Source organism: Salmo trutta, chromosome 32 (assembly GCF_901001165.1).
Source record: "Salmo trutta chromosome 32, fSalTru1.1, whole genome shotgun sequence".
Classification (NCBI taxonomy): domain Eukaryota; kingdom Metazoa; phylum Chordata; class Actinopteri; order Salmoniformes; family Salmonidae; genus Salmo; species Salmo trutta.
This window is the reverse complement of record NC_042988.1, coordinates 9,989,112-10,007,765: the sequence shown is the minus strand read 5'-3', so window position 1 is coordinate 10,007,765 and position 18,654 is coordinate 9,989,112. Positions and strand designations below refer to the sequence as shown.

The 18,654-nt window shown below is 44.5% G+C and overlaps 1 protein-coding gene across 1 annotated transcript; it reads right to left on the bottom strand.

The window, feature by feature from the left end:
• Nucleotides 1-1,663: 1,663 nt before the first annotated feature.
• Nucleotides 1,664-18,557, bottom strand: LOC115171024 (protein CASC3). The gene is made up of 13 exons (XM_029727475.1): nt 18,340-18,557; nt 13,160-13,184; nt 12,965-13,020; nt 11,851-12,048; nt 11,606-11,751; nt 11,249-11,422; nt 9,992-10,869; nt 9,342-9,403; nt 9,094-9,202; nt 7,551-7,667; nt 6,047-6,249; nt 5,628-5,824; nt 1,664-4,247 (listed from the first exon to the last, which is right to left on the bottom strand). Exons 1-12 carry the CDS (start codon nt 18,523-18,525, stop codon nt 5,663-5,665), a joined length of 2,316 nt encoding a protein of 771 aa, XP_029583335.1. The 5' UTR covers nt 18,526-18,557; the 3' UTR covers nt 1,664-4,247; nt 5,628-5,662.
• Nucleotides 18,558-18,654: the final 97 nt, after the last annotated feature.

Below are 18,654 nucleotides of genomic sequence, written 5' to 3'. Positions count from 1 at the left end.
CACTGATGATGGTGAAAATGCAGTGTGGAGAGTAATGAGAGTCTGGAACGATGAGATGAGAGTCTGGAACAATTAACATTCAATACCTTTCTCTTCTCTCTAATTTACCTCCTATATATTTGTGCCCAAAGGGATGAGTGTATCGAAAGCAAAGTTCACTAAACAAAAGAAGCAAACCACCCTTTTTTAGGGGGAAAGAGGAAAACATCCTATTAGCTTTGCTTGTCCTCCAACACCTGAATTCTGGTGGAATGTGGCCCAAATAGACCTATTAGTTATGGTAAATTACCAATAAAAATGATTTTGGTCATAATTTCTCCACAAACCGAACTAACCTTCAAAGAAAGAATGGTTGAATTTTTAACAGTGGCTTAACGTTGAGAACTCAGCTAAAATATACATATTATGCCATGGACCAAGATCAAAGTAAACCTCCACAGCAGTCTAGGGAGTTTGAATTAGTTAAGCTTTTAGCCCCATGGCTGTGCAATATACAGAGTTTTTACCTCATTCAAACACAATTATTGATGTACAAACTTCAGTACCCCTAGGCTTCCCTCAGCTCCTCTCTCCCGCACTCCTCTTACACCAGATCAGTATGCCGCCCAACTCTCTCAGCTTTCATTTGAAATCTTTCATAGGGTCTGGTTCGTCTCAATGTTTCTTCCACAAGTGTTTCATTTCAATGCCAAATGTCACCTTCAGTATGTTTACGCCTGGTTTTTGTAATATATGGCTGTCTGTGACAAATGACCGGGGAAAGCGCTACAAATACATTTAAATGGATACATTATTCTCATCAATGCTTGTATGAAGAGAGTCATACCGCATTGGTAAGAGAGTGGATGATCATTTCCAATGTGTACTCTGCATGCCTACACTCCCCAGAAGATGTCATGACAGAAACATTGCAATTTGCTACGACATGCCAGAAATTGAGATTCTCTATTGGTCATGTCAGCACCAGATTGGCATAGAGACAGAGGGGCCCTGGTAAAGAGATGGTAGGCAAGTGCATTTCCTTTGTAGCCTGTCCTATACAACGTAGCTAACCAAACAAGGGCTATAGGTAACTTTACAAACATAGCATGCCTTGTCCTCTTATTCAGATGTAAATCAAATTGTGTTCACCTCGTCCTTGAAACACAAACCATATTTTCCACTCGAATCACTATCGACTACTGTTAATGTCTCTTACCCTCAAGCTGTCACTCATCTCTGTAGCTCCACAGCAAGAAGTCTTTCAGTCTCAGTACTGGCCCCAGCCATTATAAATGGGCCACTTTTACCATCCATTAATGTCCCCATTATAATTCAACTAATTCAATTTTCATGTGATGGCTGAACTCAAGTTATGTTAACTAGAGAGTCAACTGAAAAGGAAAAATTGTGTCATTGATTATTAGTATCAGTTCATAGATGGGTAGTCCCGTGTGGCTCAGTTGGTAGAGCATGATGCTTGCAACACCCAGGTTGTGGGTTCGATTCCCCTGGGGGACCAGTATGAAAATGTTGGCACTCAATACTGTAAGTTGCTCTGGTTCAGTGTTTGCTAAATGACTAAAATAATTCAAATGTTTAATAGGCCTATGAGTTGAAGGCTTGGCACAATGTTGCCATCCAGTGGTAGCCGTTGAATAACTGCCAATCAACCACATGACAATTATTTTTTTCCTAGATTCTGTTTAATGTTCATCGGTCTAAACAAAATTTGCTCCACAATCAAGAAAACTTGTATATATTCAAACATCTATGAAACAAACAAGCCCTCACAGTGTTGGCAGGTCTAGTCAAATGAAACATGTCAAACCAATTTATCCTTAAGGCAGAGAAAATAAAACATTTTAAACATTCTTACCAGCCATTTTTAAACAAAACACTTTGAATACAACTCAACTTATACTGATTCAGGAGTTTTTTTTTAAAGAAAAAAAAGCCAATTTAAAGATGCATCAATAACTTGCCCTTTTTTGGGCAGACTCACTATAACAGTGTGCAGCCACCAGCACCAACTGAATTACTTTCACAATCATATTTATGTATGTATAACATGCATGTATGTTAGGTTTATTTGGCTGCTTTTAGACAGGCAGCCCATTCTGACCGCCCCCCACACACTAACTGGTCTTTTGACCAATCAGATCTGAAAAATATCTGATTGTGGAAAACATTCAGAATTTGGCTGCCTGGTGAAATGCAGCCTAAATGAACACAATTTCCTTTAGGGAAAATCATTTGGGATCAGCAGTACGTTCTGCAAACAGACAAATCAGATCCATTTTAGTGGTCGAGTGGCCTCACCAGTCTCTCCACTTTCACAAAAGGATTCTGAGGGGGAAATAAAGGAAACGGCAAACTTCCAAACAACCATTTCATTTCAAAAGCCAGAGTTAGCCTCGTTTTTATTTTATTTTATCCATTCATAACCACGTATACGACTTTTGTTCATAGTGACAGTACTAATTTGATAACAAGGTGGTAGTATTTCTGCTTATTTAAACCACAGGCTTTAATATACATTTATCTATATACACTTACATTAGAAAGCAGTAGCACTGTCAAGTACATCAGTTTCAGGCAAGGTTAAATGGTTCTCTGGTAATACAGTATTACGTAAAAAACTAAAAAAAACAGGGCAATGTGGAAGGTATCAAGAGAACTCGAAAATAAGTTGTTGAAATTGTAGGGTACTAGCTATAGGTAAACACCATCTGTATATAGGTTTTATTCTTTATCTAAAAAGTGTGCGTTTACAAGACTCGAAACCATAAAATAAAAACTAAGACCTACGATGCTGTTGCGAGATGAAATGGGACATTCCGCTACCTATTTATTTGCACAGTGAAGCAACATTTTGTCCATTCGGCTCTATACTCCAGCATTTTTATTTGAGATTAAAATGTTTTATACGATGACTTAAGAATGTCACCATTAATTGGAAAGTATTTCCATACAAATCTGTTATGTTTAGAAATTAAAGCACTTTACGCATCTAGTACCCCCATTTGAAGGTGTCATAAGTATTTGGACAAATTCACTTTGTGTATTAAAGTAGTCAAGTGTAGTACTTGGTCCCATATTCATAGCACACAATGACATCAAGCTTGTTAAGATACAAACTTGGATGCATTTGCAGTTTTTGGTTGTGTTTCAGATTATGTTGTGCCCAATAGAAATTAATGGTAAATATTGTATTGTCATTTTGGGAGTCACTTATTGTAAATAAAAGTAGAATGTTTTGGAACATTAATAAGGAAGGTCTCCATGAATACGGATAATCACGAATAAATTGTAAATAATGAGTAAGAAAGTTAGAGGCATACATATCATAACCACCCCAAAAAATGCTCACCTCTTATCGGCAATGGTGAGAGGTTAGCAAGATCTTTGTGGCTCAAACTCTCACTCATCATTGTTCAAGAGTTATTCATGAGTATCTGTAATCATGGTAGTATCCACATTAATGTAGAAGTGTTCAGAAACTTGAGTGAATTTGTCCAAATATTTATGACATCTTCAAAATGTTTGGCTTTCATTTCTAAAAAGGAAAAAATATATTTATGAAAAGAAACTCAAATTTAAATTAAAAAAAAAGACATTCTGTACTGTCGCCTCGTATGAAATCTTTGATCTCAAATCCAAAATGCTGGAGTAGAGAGACATTCAAAGTTTTGCTCCACTGTCCAAATAAATACATAGGGGAGTGTAAATGTTAGCAAGAAAATGAGCTGGATTGTCTGGTGGGTGGGACAAAAAGCTCTAGCTAGCCCATATAAATGACCAACTATGCCAGTTAGATTCTCTCCATAATAAAAACACTTTTTTTTGCATGAATATACCTACAGTTGAACGACAGATTGTTAGAAGGAACAAATGTCTACGAATGTCATTGTCGGGTGTCACGTTATGTTTACAGAGGTGTTGTTATTAAAGGCTTTCGTCAACGGTTTTATATGGTTACGTTTTATAGGGTTTTTATGACCGCACTCCCCTCAGAGGCAAAACACTGGTAGGTGAACCAAAACAACAACCCTTCAGTATTGTGGGCGGCACCTGAACACAAGGCGGCTAACATCCCAGATAACATAAAATAAAAAAAAATAAAAAAAATCGAAGCCGCTCCACACGTGGTGCTGGTCCTCGATTGCAGACCCCGTCTCCCTGTCCCTCACTCTCTTCCAACTGGCGCAGCCGTTCGGAACGCCGTGCTAGGATCTGACCTCCTGACTGGGCTTCCCACTCCGGTCCTGGAGAAAAGGGAAAATGGCAGAAACGGGACAAATCAGCACAACTGTTCTGTCGCGCAAGCTTTGGATTAGGCTGGAAGGAGGTGGCAAGAATGCATGGTTCAGCAATACAACTGAGCTCACTTCAGGAAACAGCAGAGGGAGCACCCCCTTATCCACATCGATGGGATCACAGAGGAGAAGTTCATCAGGAGGCTAAATAAATTTGGCTTAACACCTAAAACTTTTACAGATGCACAATTGAGAGCATCTGTTGGGCTGTATCACCGCCTGGTACGGAAACTGCACTGCCCACAACCGCAAAGCTCTCCAGAGGGTGGTGCAAACTTCCCACCCTCCTGGACATTTATAGCACCTGATGTCATAGGAAGGTCAAAAAGATCATCAAGGACATCAACCACCCAAGCCACTGCCTGTTCACCCCGCTATCATCCAGAAGGCGAGGTCAGTACAGGTGCATCAAATCTGGGACTGAGAGACTGAAAAACAGCTTATATCACTAGCCCATCAGAGGCAGCTGCCTATAGACACAGATTAGGAATCACTGGCCACTTTAATAATGTTTCCATCTCATACGTATATAATGTATTCTATACCGCCATCTTAGTCCAATGCCGCGCTGACATATGTATCCATTCCTTACCTAGATTTACGTGTGTATGCTGTGAAATTTAAATATTACTTGTTAAATGTCACTGCACTGTCGGAGCTAGAAGCACAAGCCTTTCGCTACACCTGTAATAACATCTGCTAAACACGCATGTGACCAATAAATTTGATTTGAAAAGTCTTGACTGTCATGCAGCTAGGTGTTAGGCATTCATCTGTTTGAAGGTTACCTCTGCACCAAAGCATTTCTCTGCTGGGATTTTGAATCACGTCTTTGTAGTGCGTGTGTGTATCCACTCACATCTCAAAAAGAGACATCAGTCTGAAGACAGTCTTATTGCCTGGGGGCTTTTAGGAAGAGCTCTAGGGGATAAGAGGAGCTCGTCTGTCAGAACGAACTGAAGAGCAGAGATCTAAACACACATTCAGCTGCTTTACTCCGACTCAGAGCCACTGGCCTGACTTCACGTGTCCAAGGCAAAAACACCATTTGATTTAGACGCGTTGCCTACTTTTGAACGGGAGCTCAAAAAACTAAATGAGGAAATCAAGCGCCTTTATGGCTATGGTATGACCTACAGCAACACTCTGGGATAGGCCTATTCTGTACTCCTCCCCCACCCAACTCTCCAAAACAGATTTTCAACATTATCAAAATGTTTTAAAAGCATAACCTTCCCTTTCGTCCTACTCTCACACCGACTCATCCAGTCAGGACTGAGGCAGGTCGGAGTCTTGTCGTTTTGATTGGGTGAGAGAGGGAAGACTTGCCGGTTGTTGGTTGGTGGGTCGCTGGGGTTTGGGGCTCACTCCGGGCCGTACCCTACCTCTGGCGGGGGAGGTTTGACGGTGACGGGCTGGGAGGAGCGCCGGGGAGGCGAGGGTTTGGGCTGGGCTTGCTGCTGCATCGGATCGTAGTACGTCACCCCACCGTACACCTGCGACTGGCCGTACACCTGCGACTGGGCCTGAGGGGAGAGGAGGTTACACGGTTTATGCATGTGTGGAAATACCTGGATGTCTGTAGCAAGTCCTACACATTCCTAAATGGTACGGGTGGAATCAAATATCATAAATATGCATAGAATTGCAGAGCTGTCAGCATACTGCAACAGTAATGTGTTGCATTGGGTACAATATATAGCAACATTTGACATGCTGCTATGGGGACTTGAGGGCAGGGGTCTCACCGGCGGGTTGTACATGGGGGGCAGGGTGGCTCCTGCCGGGTAGGGATAGTTGGTGTTCCCAAAGGTCATGACACCTGGCGGAGGGTAGAAGGGCGGGGCCAGCAGCTGCTGTGGAGGGGGCTGTCCAGGGGACATGGAGACGGGGGGAGCAGCGTAGAGAGCCGGGTTGGGCATGGGGCCGCTGGACTGGTGGGGGTGTAGACCTGAGGGGGAGACAGGAGGGGTTCATGGGTGTGACCAGACAGACTGAGGAACATACAGTAGCCAACAACATACCAGCATTTCTGGTAAAAAAATCCTTACCCGAAAAACTTTTGTTCCACACCCAATTAAAATCACAGTGCAGTTAGTTATCACAAAACGACCATTAAAAAAAAGGTCCCGATCATCATCAAAGGGAAAAATAAACATACCTAACGCAACAATGCTGTAATGTTAGGAGATATTATTTTCAAAGAATATAAAGCACTTTGCACATCATCCTTGTTAACAGTTGGGAAAATGGCAGTGTGAGACAGGGAAGTGACAGTCCTGTATGGCAATACTTCGTGAGGTTAAATTAGGCAATCAAATGCAAACTTTGGAAAGTGGAATTGAGCTACAGTGGTGGTACAGGTGCAATGCTGAAAGGGAGGCACCGTGAGACCCGAAACATTGCTGGCAGCAGCACAGGACCCTAAACAAGAGACACGGGATCTTCACAACAAAGAAGTGCGATAAGGGATGGATAAAGTAACAGCCCCGATGACAGAAATTGCAGTTAATATGCAGCCATTGCAATGGTAGATGATATCGGCTTCAATGCCCTGATGCTATATCTAGAACCAGACTACAAGAAAGAAATTGTACAATGATCGCTCTGCAAGTACAAAGCGTGAGCTCTCAAACACCACAGATTGTTGGACGTCAGAACAAGCTGTCATACATCATTGTCACGAGCCGTCACACTGATGAGAAGTGGGACATTAAGCCCCCTGTGCTGACCAGAGCATGGAGGAGAGGCACACAGAGAGCCTACCATCATTGCTGGCAGCCATGACTGGGGTCGATTGAGCACCATTGCACCCTAGCAGTCATGAATAACCATATCTGCATTGTGAATTCGCATGTCATTTTAACATTTTTTTCTTATCGTTTAAAAAAAGACAAATTGTACATTTGTCACATCCCTAGTTTGGAGGCACTTGAGGCCACTTTTTATGGCGTGAAAAACTTATTGAAAGGCACTATACAAAAGTTATTCATTAAACCAGTAAGAATAACAATTCATTTGAGTTTTATAAGAGAATTTAAGCAATACTATTAATGAGTTGATTGAACATGTCTTCACTTGCATGGTGATTATACAGAGGTAAGTGAGGTTCAAGAAAGCTTGTCATTGACTTCCTTTTTGTTGCCAGAGAAGACACAGGCCGAGTTCATATCTATCATCGTAGTTGAGGCTAACTGCTGCCCACACCACGTTTTCCCTGGGTCCCCTGGCAGCAAGGTGACAGACACTAACCTGGGTGTCCTGGATGGCCTGGGTGGGGGAGGTGCATCTCAGGCTGGACCAGCATGCCCTGGGGTGGGAGAGGGGCGGGGCTGTCGCCGTGGGCATAGATTGGTCCTTGGTAAGACACTGCAGGAGGAGACAATATAGCATTGACACTCATGTTTGCGCTCTACAGTCAGATATATCATTCTACAACCAAACCATATACACTACATGGTCTGCTCGTCAAACATTCCTAAATCATGGGCATTACTATGGAGTTGGTCCTCCCCTTGCTGCTATGCCTCCACTCTCCTGGGAAGGCTTTCCACTAGATGTTGGAACATTGGGGACTTGCTTCCATTCATCCACAAGAGCATTAGTGAGGTCAGGCACTGATGTTGGGCGATTAGGCCCTGCTCGCAGTCTGCGTTCCAATTCATCCCAAAGGTGTTCGATGGGGTTGAGGTCAGGGCTCTGTGCAGGCATGTCAAGTTCTTCCACCCCGATCTCAACACAACATTTCTGTATGGACCTTGCTTTGTGGACGGGTTCATTGTCATGCTGAAACAGGAAAGGGCCTTCCCCTAACTGTTGCCGCAAAGTTGGAAGCACAGAATCGTCTAGAATATCATTGCTGTAGCATTAAGATTACCCTTCACCCGAACCATGAAAAACAGCCCCAGACCATTATTCCTCCTCCACCAATCTTCACAGTTGGCACTATGCATTGGGGCAGGTAGCGTTGTCCTGGCATCCGCCAAACCCAGATTTGTCCGTCGGACAGCACTTCAGGCAATACGATTCCACTGCTCCAGAGTCCAAAGGCGACGAGCTTTACGCCACTCCAGGTGACGTTTGGCATGACGCATGGTTATGTTAGATCTTTCATGAAGCTCCCGACGAACAGTTCTTGTGCTGACGTTGCTTCCAGAGGCAGTTTGGAACTCAGTAGTGAGTGATGCAACTGAGGACTGACAATGTATTACACTTCAGCACTCGGCGGTCCCGTTCTTGTGTGGCCTACCGCTTCACGGCTGAGCCGTTGTTGCTCCTAGACGCTTTCACATCACAATAACAACACTTACAGTTGACCGGGGAAGCTCTAGCAGGGCAGAAATTTGACGAACTGACTTGTTGGAAAAGTGGCATCCTTCGACGGTACCACGTTGAAAGTCCCTGAGCTCTTCAGTATGGGCCAATGTTTGTCTATGGAGATCGCATGGCTGTGTGCTCAATTTTATACACCTGTCAGCAACGGGAGTGGCTGAAAAAGCCAAATCCACTAATTTGAAGGGGAGTCCACATATACATATATACAAAAGTATCTGATGTGGCAATCATGTAATCATGTGTTAAACCATGTAGCTTATTTTGTTATAGTTTATCACAGATACCTGTGTACCCTACCATTTATTTTTAAGACAGCATTCTAACGCAGCTACAACATGCTGTAGTTTAGAACTGATTCTACCAGAGCCTGGCTCTGAGCCTATGGACAAAGAGACACCGGCTAGTGTGTGTTTTCAGTAGTGCCCCTGCCTTCTGGTGGTAGTGTGTGGCACTGACTCACTGGGCTCGTAGTAGTGGCTTTCCATGACCCCTATGTGCATAGGAGGAGCGGGCTCCGGGCTTGGCCTCTGGCGCTGGGACGAGTACCGCTTTGCCCGGTTACCAGCTCCCTGAGATGGAGAGAAAGAGGATGAGAGCTGAACGAACCACTCAAAATGTCAGGTAAAAACAGACTTCTCCTTGAAGGCAACATATAAAATGACAGAAACCCATCTTTGTACATAAGTCACCACAAGTTGGCCTACTCACCAGCTCTTCTATGTTACTGTATTGTGGAGGTGCTCCACCCATGTGCATAGAGTTAGGGATGCCTGCAACGAGATGGAAAAAAAGAAAAAAAAAGGTCTCGACAACACGCAATCAAAACATATCCAACTTCCTGATTAACTGCTGCTGTTTAGTTACATCTTATAAGCGTCACGTCAAACCAGCTACCAACGTGTAGTTCTGACTAGGGTTTCTGTCCTGACAAAATGTGTACTTGAGGCACTTTAAACCTTGGGTGCAAAAAGGACATTTTATTTCTAAAGGTATTGCATGATAAAAACCTCCCAGGCTCCAGACTGCATGCAAGGACGCACCACCACCTGCACTGAGTGGATTAGCTGGCTTAAAAAGAGACTTCCATTCACACACTGACTAATGGCCTCATTATGTCAATCAGCCTCACTGAACGGTCACTGACCGACTGACTCAGTGCTGCACCAGGGAGCTGCTGCTTAGCTTCACCTGGGCTGCTGGTGCAGTGGTGACTGAGCTGCTTGTAACAGTGCTGCTGGAACTATGAGAGGATGTGTGTCACTCCATAACACTCAAAATAAAAACAAATTTAAAAAGGAGGGTTAGAGCGAGAGAGAGGTAGAACGGGGTAGAGCGAGGGCAAAAGACAGAAGGCTCACCCCTCATCTCAGCACGTAGAAACGAAGATGGGTTCTGGGCCCAGTTCTGTCCAGCCAGGCTGAGTCTGGCCAGGTCCTGGTCCAACCCTGTGAGTACCGTCGCCTGGCTACTGTCTCCAGCATCCCCCAGGCTCTGACCGGGGCCCTGCCACGGCTCACTCGTCAGTGCCGAGGAAGACGCGGTGGAGGCAGGCTCCTCAAGAGAGGCCTGCTTGTCCAGCTCAGTGGCCCGGGTGCGAGTCCTCCTGGCTAGGGAGTACGACTTCTTCTCCACGGGCCGCTCCGGAGCCGGGGAGGCATCGCGGGTAACCGGGTTGTCCGCCGGAGGAGCAGATCCCCCTCGCTGCTGCTCCTGTCGCCGTGGCGCAGAGTCCCTTTCTCGATCTCCCTTGCCACCGTAGTGGCGATTGTGGTAGACGGACTGAGACGTCGTCACTGTAGTTGTGTTGCGCTCGTCATCCTCCTCGCTGCGGATCTCCTCCACCACTACCGAAGAGCTGCGCTCCGTATGGGCCCCTCTGTTCCCCCGGCCCCTGGGGCCTCGTTCCCCGTCCATGGGCGGTAGGCTCCGGGTCTGGAGGGGCTCGGCCTTGGGGCCTGGCCGTTGAGACTCCTGGTTTCTGTCATTCCTGTACTGGGCCTGGGGGGGGCGGTTGCCCTGGAAGCCACGGGGTGGGGGGTGGGAGGAGGGCCTGGGGGGGTTGTTGTTGCGCTGGGTGTTGGGGGCTGCTGAGGGGGGAGGACCAGACTGCTGCAGGGCCACGGCTAGGGGAGCGCTACGGCTGTTGGAGTTCCCTCCCTGCTGCCAGGAGGTATGGATGGGCCTCTCCCCATCTCCGTCCCGCCAGCGCTTGTCCCGGACTGGAGAGGTGCTGTGTCTGCAGGGGGAGGAGAAGAGGCTAGTGTGAGGACAAGCTGCTAGTAGACCAGCGGTTGGTAAACGATGGTACACGGGCCAGATTATGTTTTGATTCTTTTATAAACACTCCAGGCCACTCTTGAACATCTAAAACGAGGTAGAAAGTATACAGAAACTATAATGGACCTATATATTTTCAAATAATTTATCCTTTTTTGACTAACAAATCGGCCTGGGAAAAATCTGTGCGACTCTGCTCAAATTCTTTAGATATATCTTTTATATTCTGCCTGTAAATATAAATTGGCACAATAGACAGTAATGGTGGTTAGTGTTACAGGCTTTCAGAGACATGGGAATTTGAACACTGGGTTGGTAGAGTTGAGGGTTAGTAGTACCTGGGCTTGCGCTGTCTATAGGACCGCTCATTGGAGACACCTCCGTTGCGGATGTCATAGCCATAGATTGCAACCAGCTCCTCACGTGACTTGGGCGCCTGCTCCTCCTCCCTGAACCTATCGTGTTCCCAGCGACCCTCATCCTTCCACAGCTTCCTGTTACGACCCTTCGGCCTGGAGGACAGGAAAGAAGCCGCAAATAAACCAATAAACAGGTTTACCAATGAAACGACATCCGTCTATTACTAGGAGTCACCCATCCTTTGTGTGGTTGTTGGTCACGTTTAGCTAGTTTCAGTTGAACGACAAACATTTAACGGATAAATAAAAAAGGGTAAACGTTCCGTTCCCCCTTACCGTTCCTCCTCCTGTGCGTTTCCTCTGACGTCATGCTCAAAGAACATTCCCTTACGGGGGATATAGGCTGGGTTATTACGGTCCTGGTCATCATCCAGCTTCTGGCCTGGTTTAGCACCCTTATTCTCAGAGTCTTCTGTGCTTTCCTGGTTACACGGAGTAGAATTACTCAAAATGATTGACCAAGAGGCCTATATTTGTATGCGATTCTTCAACTGTATTTTCTTTTCAATTATCCATTTTACCTGTCCATCCCCGCTTTGCCGCTCCCCTGCCAGGTTGCCTTTATCTTCACACTTCACTTCTTTACTCACACCTTTCTCACCCTCTTCCTTCCCCCCTGCTTCCTGCAGCTCCCCCTCTGCAGCAGGGGTGTCAGCAGCAGGACTGGGTTTGGGCTCAGCAGCCGGTGGAGGGACCACCTCCTCCTCTTCCTCACCTCCCTGAGAGAGACAATACAAGACTTGAGTTTAGTTTGCTTCTTGTGTATCATTATCAAGATGCTGTCAGAGAGATCAATGCAAATATCCTTGGAGTCCTTATTCCAGTCAAAAGCATTAATGCATAGTGGACAAATTAAACTTGTCACCCGAACCCCAGTAGATTTTTTTAAATGTTTTTTTACATATTTTTTTTAATACATCCATCCAGGATGTATTAATGTATCTTGCATCGAGGGGCTGCTACAGTGCAGAAGGTCTGTGTTCCGAAATACCGGTACCTGTATCAACGGTTGAAACCGGCTCATCTCTTCAGTCCATCCAGGATTTCACTGCAGCAATTCTGACATTTTACATGGCAATGTGTGATGATTTTGTCCAATTTGTTACAAAAATGCACTGACGAGGGAAAAAAGTTTGTTGATGTGTGCTTAACTGAACAATATTATGTAGTAAATTTGCAGTGATTGGTTGAAATTGCAAGCCCTCTTTTTAGTTGTGATCAGTCAGTTGTATGCGATAATTTGACTGTTTTATGAGGTAATAGTGCAGGATTGGGCAAATTTGCAAGCCCTCACATAATATACTGGGAATTGTTGATTTGGGTCGCAAAAAAAAAAATATGGGTCGCAGAATAGCTACATCCTGGAGGGACTCTTGTTTCATGGTGATTGAAAAAAAATGTCTCAAATACTTTGGAAGTTAGATACATCATGATCTTTCCAATCCACTAGTTGGGCTATTCTGTTGGGAGAATGAGGAACCTTGGGGTAGCCTCATGAAGCCTGCATCACTGAAATTCTAAAAAATCTGGTTAATCAAATACTATGTTGCCCAAGCGTCCATGAAAATAAAACCCATAAAAATGACATTAACATTTTACCCTACAGCATAACTCTGTTCAGCAGTGGCAACTCACCTCTGAATGGGAGCCATTCTCCTCAGGATCTGCACTTTCATAGTCAGAAAGGACAGCTGCAAAAACAAACATTAAAATGTGTCTGAAACAAGTGCATCAACTGTTTAACATTGGTGTGATCCAAATGGGAAATGCTTCAGATGTGTGCATCATTCTAGATAGGACATTGGATTGCGTCACCAAACACTGACTCACCTTCTCCTACGCCATCTTCACTTTCCTGTTAAGAAAGGATAACACTAGTCAAACAACGTGAATGAATTGACAACAAATAGCAACAGTATGTAGCATACACACACCGTCACGATACCAACCCTTATGTCAATTGTTTAGTAGTGGGGGGGGGGAATCTGTGTCACTAGGAATGTACCCTCTTAAATCATTAGCATACTGGTTTCGGATGACTGACATGCCCAAAGTAAACTGCCTGTTACTCAGGCCCAGAAGCTAGGATAAAGCATATACTTGGTAGCATTGGATAGGAAACACTGAAGTTTCTAGAACTGTTAAAATAATGTCAGTGAGTATTACAGAACAGATATAGCAGGCAAAAACCAGAGGAAAATCCATCCAGATTTTTTGTTTTTAGGTCACTGGCCATTTCAGTGCTTGCCTATGGGAAATACAAATAGATAGGATGCAGATTGCAGTTCCTATGGCTTCCACTAGATTTAAGTCTTTAGAAAGGGTTTCAGGCTTGTTTTTTGAAAAATGAACAAGTAGTTGGAAGAACTACAAGGTGTCTCATTAGAAAAGTGGTCTTGTTGGCACGTGAATTAAATATTGTTTATTTAGATATTAGAGTACCTGAGGATTAATTAGAAACATCGTTTGACTTGTTTGGACAAATTTTACTGGTAACTTTTTGGATTTGTTTGTATGCATGTTGAAAGACTGGATTACTGAGATCATTGGCGCCAACTAAACTGCCCTTTTTGGATATAAAGAAGGACTTTATCGGACAAAACGACCATTCATTGTGTAGCTGGGACCCTTGGGATTGCAAACAGAGGAAGATCTTCAAAAGTGATTTATTTAATCGCTAGTTGTGATTGTGACGCCTGTGCTGGTTGAAAAAGTATTTTGGTGTGGGGCCCTGTCCTCAGATAATCGCACGGTATGCTTTCGCCGTAAAGCCTTTTTGAAATCTGACAATGCGGTTGGATTAACAAGAAGTTAAGCTTTTAAATGATGTATGACACTTGTATTTTCATGCATGTTTAATATTACGTTTTTTGTATTTGGAATTTCACACACTGCAATTTCACCGGATGTTGTTGTAGGTGTCCCACTAGCGGTTCATGCGCCAAAAGAGGTTAAATGACCAGGCCATTCAGAGTGAATGACTGAGGGAATTAACTGGAATTATCTTGTCCTATACAGATGTGGAAGCTGACAGTCAAGTTTTTCTATTCACAATCCAGACTACAATAAATGACTTCCTAAAGAAAATCAAATCCAAACAAGGGAAAAAGAGCACTCTTCCTTAGCTAAATGGAGAAATCTGGAAACTGATGAAAGAATGAGATCATGCTCTAAAAACAGCCCTGAAGTTCAAATAAGAGCATGAAAGATGTAAACTCAGCAAAAAACGAAGTCCTCTCACTGTCAACTGCGTTTATTTTCGGCAAACTTAATATGCAAATATTTGTATGAACATAAGATTCAACAGCAAACAGAAACTGAACAAGTTCCACAGACGTGATTAAGAGAAATGGAATAATGTGTCCCTGAACAATGGGGGTGGGGGGGTGAAAATCAAAAGTAACAGTCAGTATCTGTTGTGGTCACCAGCTGCATTAAGTACTGCAGTGCATCTCTTCATGGACTGCACCAGGTTTGCCAGTTCTTGCTGTGAGATGTTACCCCACTCTTCCACCAAGGCACCTGCAAGTTCCCAGACGATTCTGGGGGGAATGGCCCTAGCCCTCACCCTCTGATCCAACAGGTCCCAGGCGTGCTCAATGGGATTGAGATCCAGGCTCGTCGCTGGCAATGGCAGAACACTGACATTCCTGTCTTGCAGGAAATCACACACATAACGAGCAGTATGGCTGGTGGCATTGTCATGCTGGAGGGTCATGTCAGGATGAGCCTGCAGAAAGGGTACCGCATGAGGGAGGAGGATGTCTTCCCATTAACGCACAGCGTTGACATTGCCTGCAATGACAACTAGCTCAGTCCGATGATGCTGTGACACACCGCCCCAGACCATGACGGACCCTCCACCTCGGTGGGTTTGTGCCCATAGGCGACGTTGTTGCCAGTGATGTCTGGTGAGGACCTGCCTTACAACAGGCCTACAAGCCCTCAGTCCAGCCTCTCTCAGCCTATTGCGGACAGTCTGAGCACTGATGGAGGGATTGTGCATTCCTGGTGTAACTCGGGCAGTTGTTATTGCCATCCTGTACCTGTCCCGAAGGTGTTATGTTCGGATGTACCGATCCTGCGCAGGTGTCGTTACACATGGTCTGCCACTGCGAGGACAATCAGCTGTCTGTCCTGTTTCCCTGTAGCGCCGTCTTAGGCGTCTCACAGTACGGACATTGCGATTTATTGCCCTGGCCACATCTGCAGTCCTCATGCCTCCTTGCAGCATGCCTAAGGCATGTTCACGAAGATGAGCAGGGACCCTGGGCATCTTTCTTTTGGTGTTTTTCAGAGTCAGAAGAAAGGCCTCTTTAGTGTCCTAAGTTTTCATAATTGTAACCTTAATTGCCTACCGTCTAAGCTGTTAGTGTCTTAAAGACCATTGTACTTTGTTGACTCTATCAAGGTACTGACACAGAACCCCTCCACTGGTTTCTTGGGCTCCGCGCTAATGAATGACACTGAACCGGTCTTCATCACAAGGGATGTTTCTGAGTCAGAGGTGAACAAGGTGATTAGCTTACTAAAGAACTCTAAAGCCAAAGATGGGTTTGGGCTGGACTCTACCTTTCTTAAAAACTAGAGTCACTCATTGGCCCCATTACTAAGGTCACCAACACATCTATTGGTCAGGGGGTGTTTCCAAGGGCCTGAAAGTTGGCCATAATAACAGCCATCTAAACCAGGTGACCCTGCTGACATGAGTAACTACAGGCCCATTAGTATACTACCTGTGGTGTTGAAGGTTGCTGAAAAGTGTGTAGCAGAGCAACTGACTGCCCACCTCAAAAACAGCCCTGTCACATTACACAGCAAAACACTCCACAGAAACAGCCAACTGCTTTCTTCTGGGAAATGTGAAGTCCAAGATGGACAAAGGGGTGTTGTTGGGGCTGTATTTCTTGACCTAAGGAAAGCTTTTGACACTGTTAACCATGAGGTTCTCATTACAAAACTGTCCAAGTTCAACTTTCCCCCCTGATGCCTTGAGATGGATGAAATCATATCGTGAAGGCAGAACTCAGCGTGTCAGAGTGAACAATGAGCTGTCGCCCACTCTCAGCTGTGATGTGGGCGTGCCCCAAGGGTCAATACTGGGGTCCCTCCTGTTCAGCCTGTACATTAATGATCTGCCTTCTGTCTGTACTGGGTCTTAAGTTCAAATGTATGCAGATGATACAGTGATATATGTGCATGCAAAGAGCAAACAAGCTGCACAAGAACTCACTACTGTAATGGTCCAGGTTCCAAAGTGTCTCAGTGACTCATGTTTGCATCTCAATTCTAAGAAGAAAAAAGTCTGCATGTTCTTCACAAAGAGAGCAACTGATGCTACTGAGCCAGATATGTCAGGGGAGAAGCTCCAGGTGGTATCCGATTTTAAGTACCTTGGCATCATACTTGATTCCAACCTCTTTTAAAAAGCAGGTGAAAAAGGTAACTCAACCAAATTCAACCTAGCTAATTTCCATTTATACAAAATTGTTTGACTGCAGAGGTAGCAAAACTGTACTTCAAATCTATCTATTGACTATTTAGGCCCAAGCTTGCTGTACAACATTAAAACCAATTCAGTCTCTCTACAAACAGGCTCTCAAAGTGCTTGATAGAAAGCCCAATAGCCATCATCACTCTTACACCCTCAGAAAGCATGAGCTCCTGCGTTGGAAAAATCTTGTGTAATACACCAACGCATGTCTTGTATTCAAGATCCTAAATGGCCTTGCTCCGCCCCCACTTAGTACTTTTGTTACACAGAAAACACAAACCCATGGCAGCAGATCCTCAAGGTCTAACATGAGGTGACTATATAGTTCCCGTAAGAAAAAGCAGCTTTAGTCAATTGGCTTTCTACATGAGAGCATCCCTTGTCTGGAACACACTGCTATCAAATAAATAACTGCACCATCTATCACACCTTAACAAAAACATGGCTAAAGGCCAATCAGTCTTCAGAACATAATCCCAAACTGTGTATTGCCGCTTTCCATGTCGTTTGATGCTTGTGAGGTGTGGAAACATTGTTGCTTTAATGCATTTTGTTTTGTTGCTTTTTGTGCTATTGCTCTGTCTGCATGCTATATGTTGATTGTCCTATGTTGCTCTGCATGTGCTCACTGCTCATTGATTGTCTGTATTGTAATTGTTTTTAATGACCTGCTGTTGAAAATTAGCTGGCTGGCTAAAACCGGCACTGTTACCTAAACGTTGATTAATGTACACTGTCCCTGTAAAAATAAACTAAAACCACCATTCATTATGCCAAACATGGATTCCTCACATCACTAGGGATTTCCATAAATATCAACAAGCTTTGTCGTAGTGGTGGCCATTCAAAACCAGAGGGTGAAGTCAAGATCTTTACTGATTATTACTGGTCAAGAAAAATTACTAGCTGAGGCGTGACTGGAGGCAAATATTGTAACGTTATCTAGCTAACGACGGCACATTTTAACAGTCAGATGAAATAACCCAACAACGTCAAAGCTCCCTGTGGCTTTAGTTAACATTAGCATCTAGCTACTACAGTAGTTAGCAAGTTACTGACAGATAACGTGCGCCAACGTTAGCTAGCTTATAAGCTTAACTAAACACAGTACAGTATATTAATATATTAAAATACTTTCATCTTGCTAACCATTTGCTAACGCGTTAGCATCGTGGTAAACGTGCTAACTAGCGTTACCAAACAAAGCATGCTAGCGCAAACGAACTGGCTTGTCTAGTTAGTTCACGGGTTGGCCCTTCACACGTTTCCCGGCCAAACATGAGAGTTGGTTGATTTATGAGCAACATTAGCTGGACGCAGCAAACGCAAAACATGGGGATGCGGCTTGGCCTAACCACTGGACAACTATCCCCGCGGTACTGTTCCATTACCATAGCCGGCTGACTTGTTGACCCAGCCATTAATTATAGTAGTGAGCAGGCTAACGTTAGCTAGCTAGCCAACTAATCAAGTACTATTAAATTGATCAGCTTTGCGTCTCGAGAACAACACTCACACACTCGGATTCAGCATCGTTTTTCGGCACCACACGAACAGCTGGTGCCTCAACTGGCTCAGGATCCCGTACTCGGGGCTTTGTCGTTGGCGAAAGGGACTTTCCACTTTCCGATCCCGAACCAGATTCATCGTCCTCCTCGCTATCCTGGGACGCGCGCCTCCTTCGCCGTCGCCGGTCCGCCATCTTAGAAATCGTATAAAGGAAACCGGAAGAATGCCAGGAATTGTGGGTGAACGTTAGTTACGCAATTCCGCCTTAGCTCCACGAGCTTCTTTTTTTATCAAGGAATTTCAATCTTTCTGGCAGATTATC

What these genes read in the sequence shown, in the direction of transcription:
- LOC115171024 (XM_029727475.1), bottom strand. Translation starts at nt 18,525, where the DNA reads ATGGCGGACCGGCGACGGCGAAGGAGGCGCGCGTCCCAGGATAGCGAG. An exon ending in AACGCACAGGAGGAGGAACG is followed by an intron (nt 11,423 to 11,605) that starts GTAAGGGGGAAC and finishes CCTGTCCTCCAG; the next exon opens with GCCGAAGGGTCGTAACAGGA. An exon ending in TATAGACAGCGCAAGCCCAG is followed by an intron (nt 10,870 to 11,248) that starts GTACTACTAACC and finishes CTCCCCCTGCAG; the next exon opens with ACACAGCACCTCTCCAGTCC.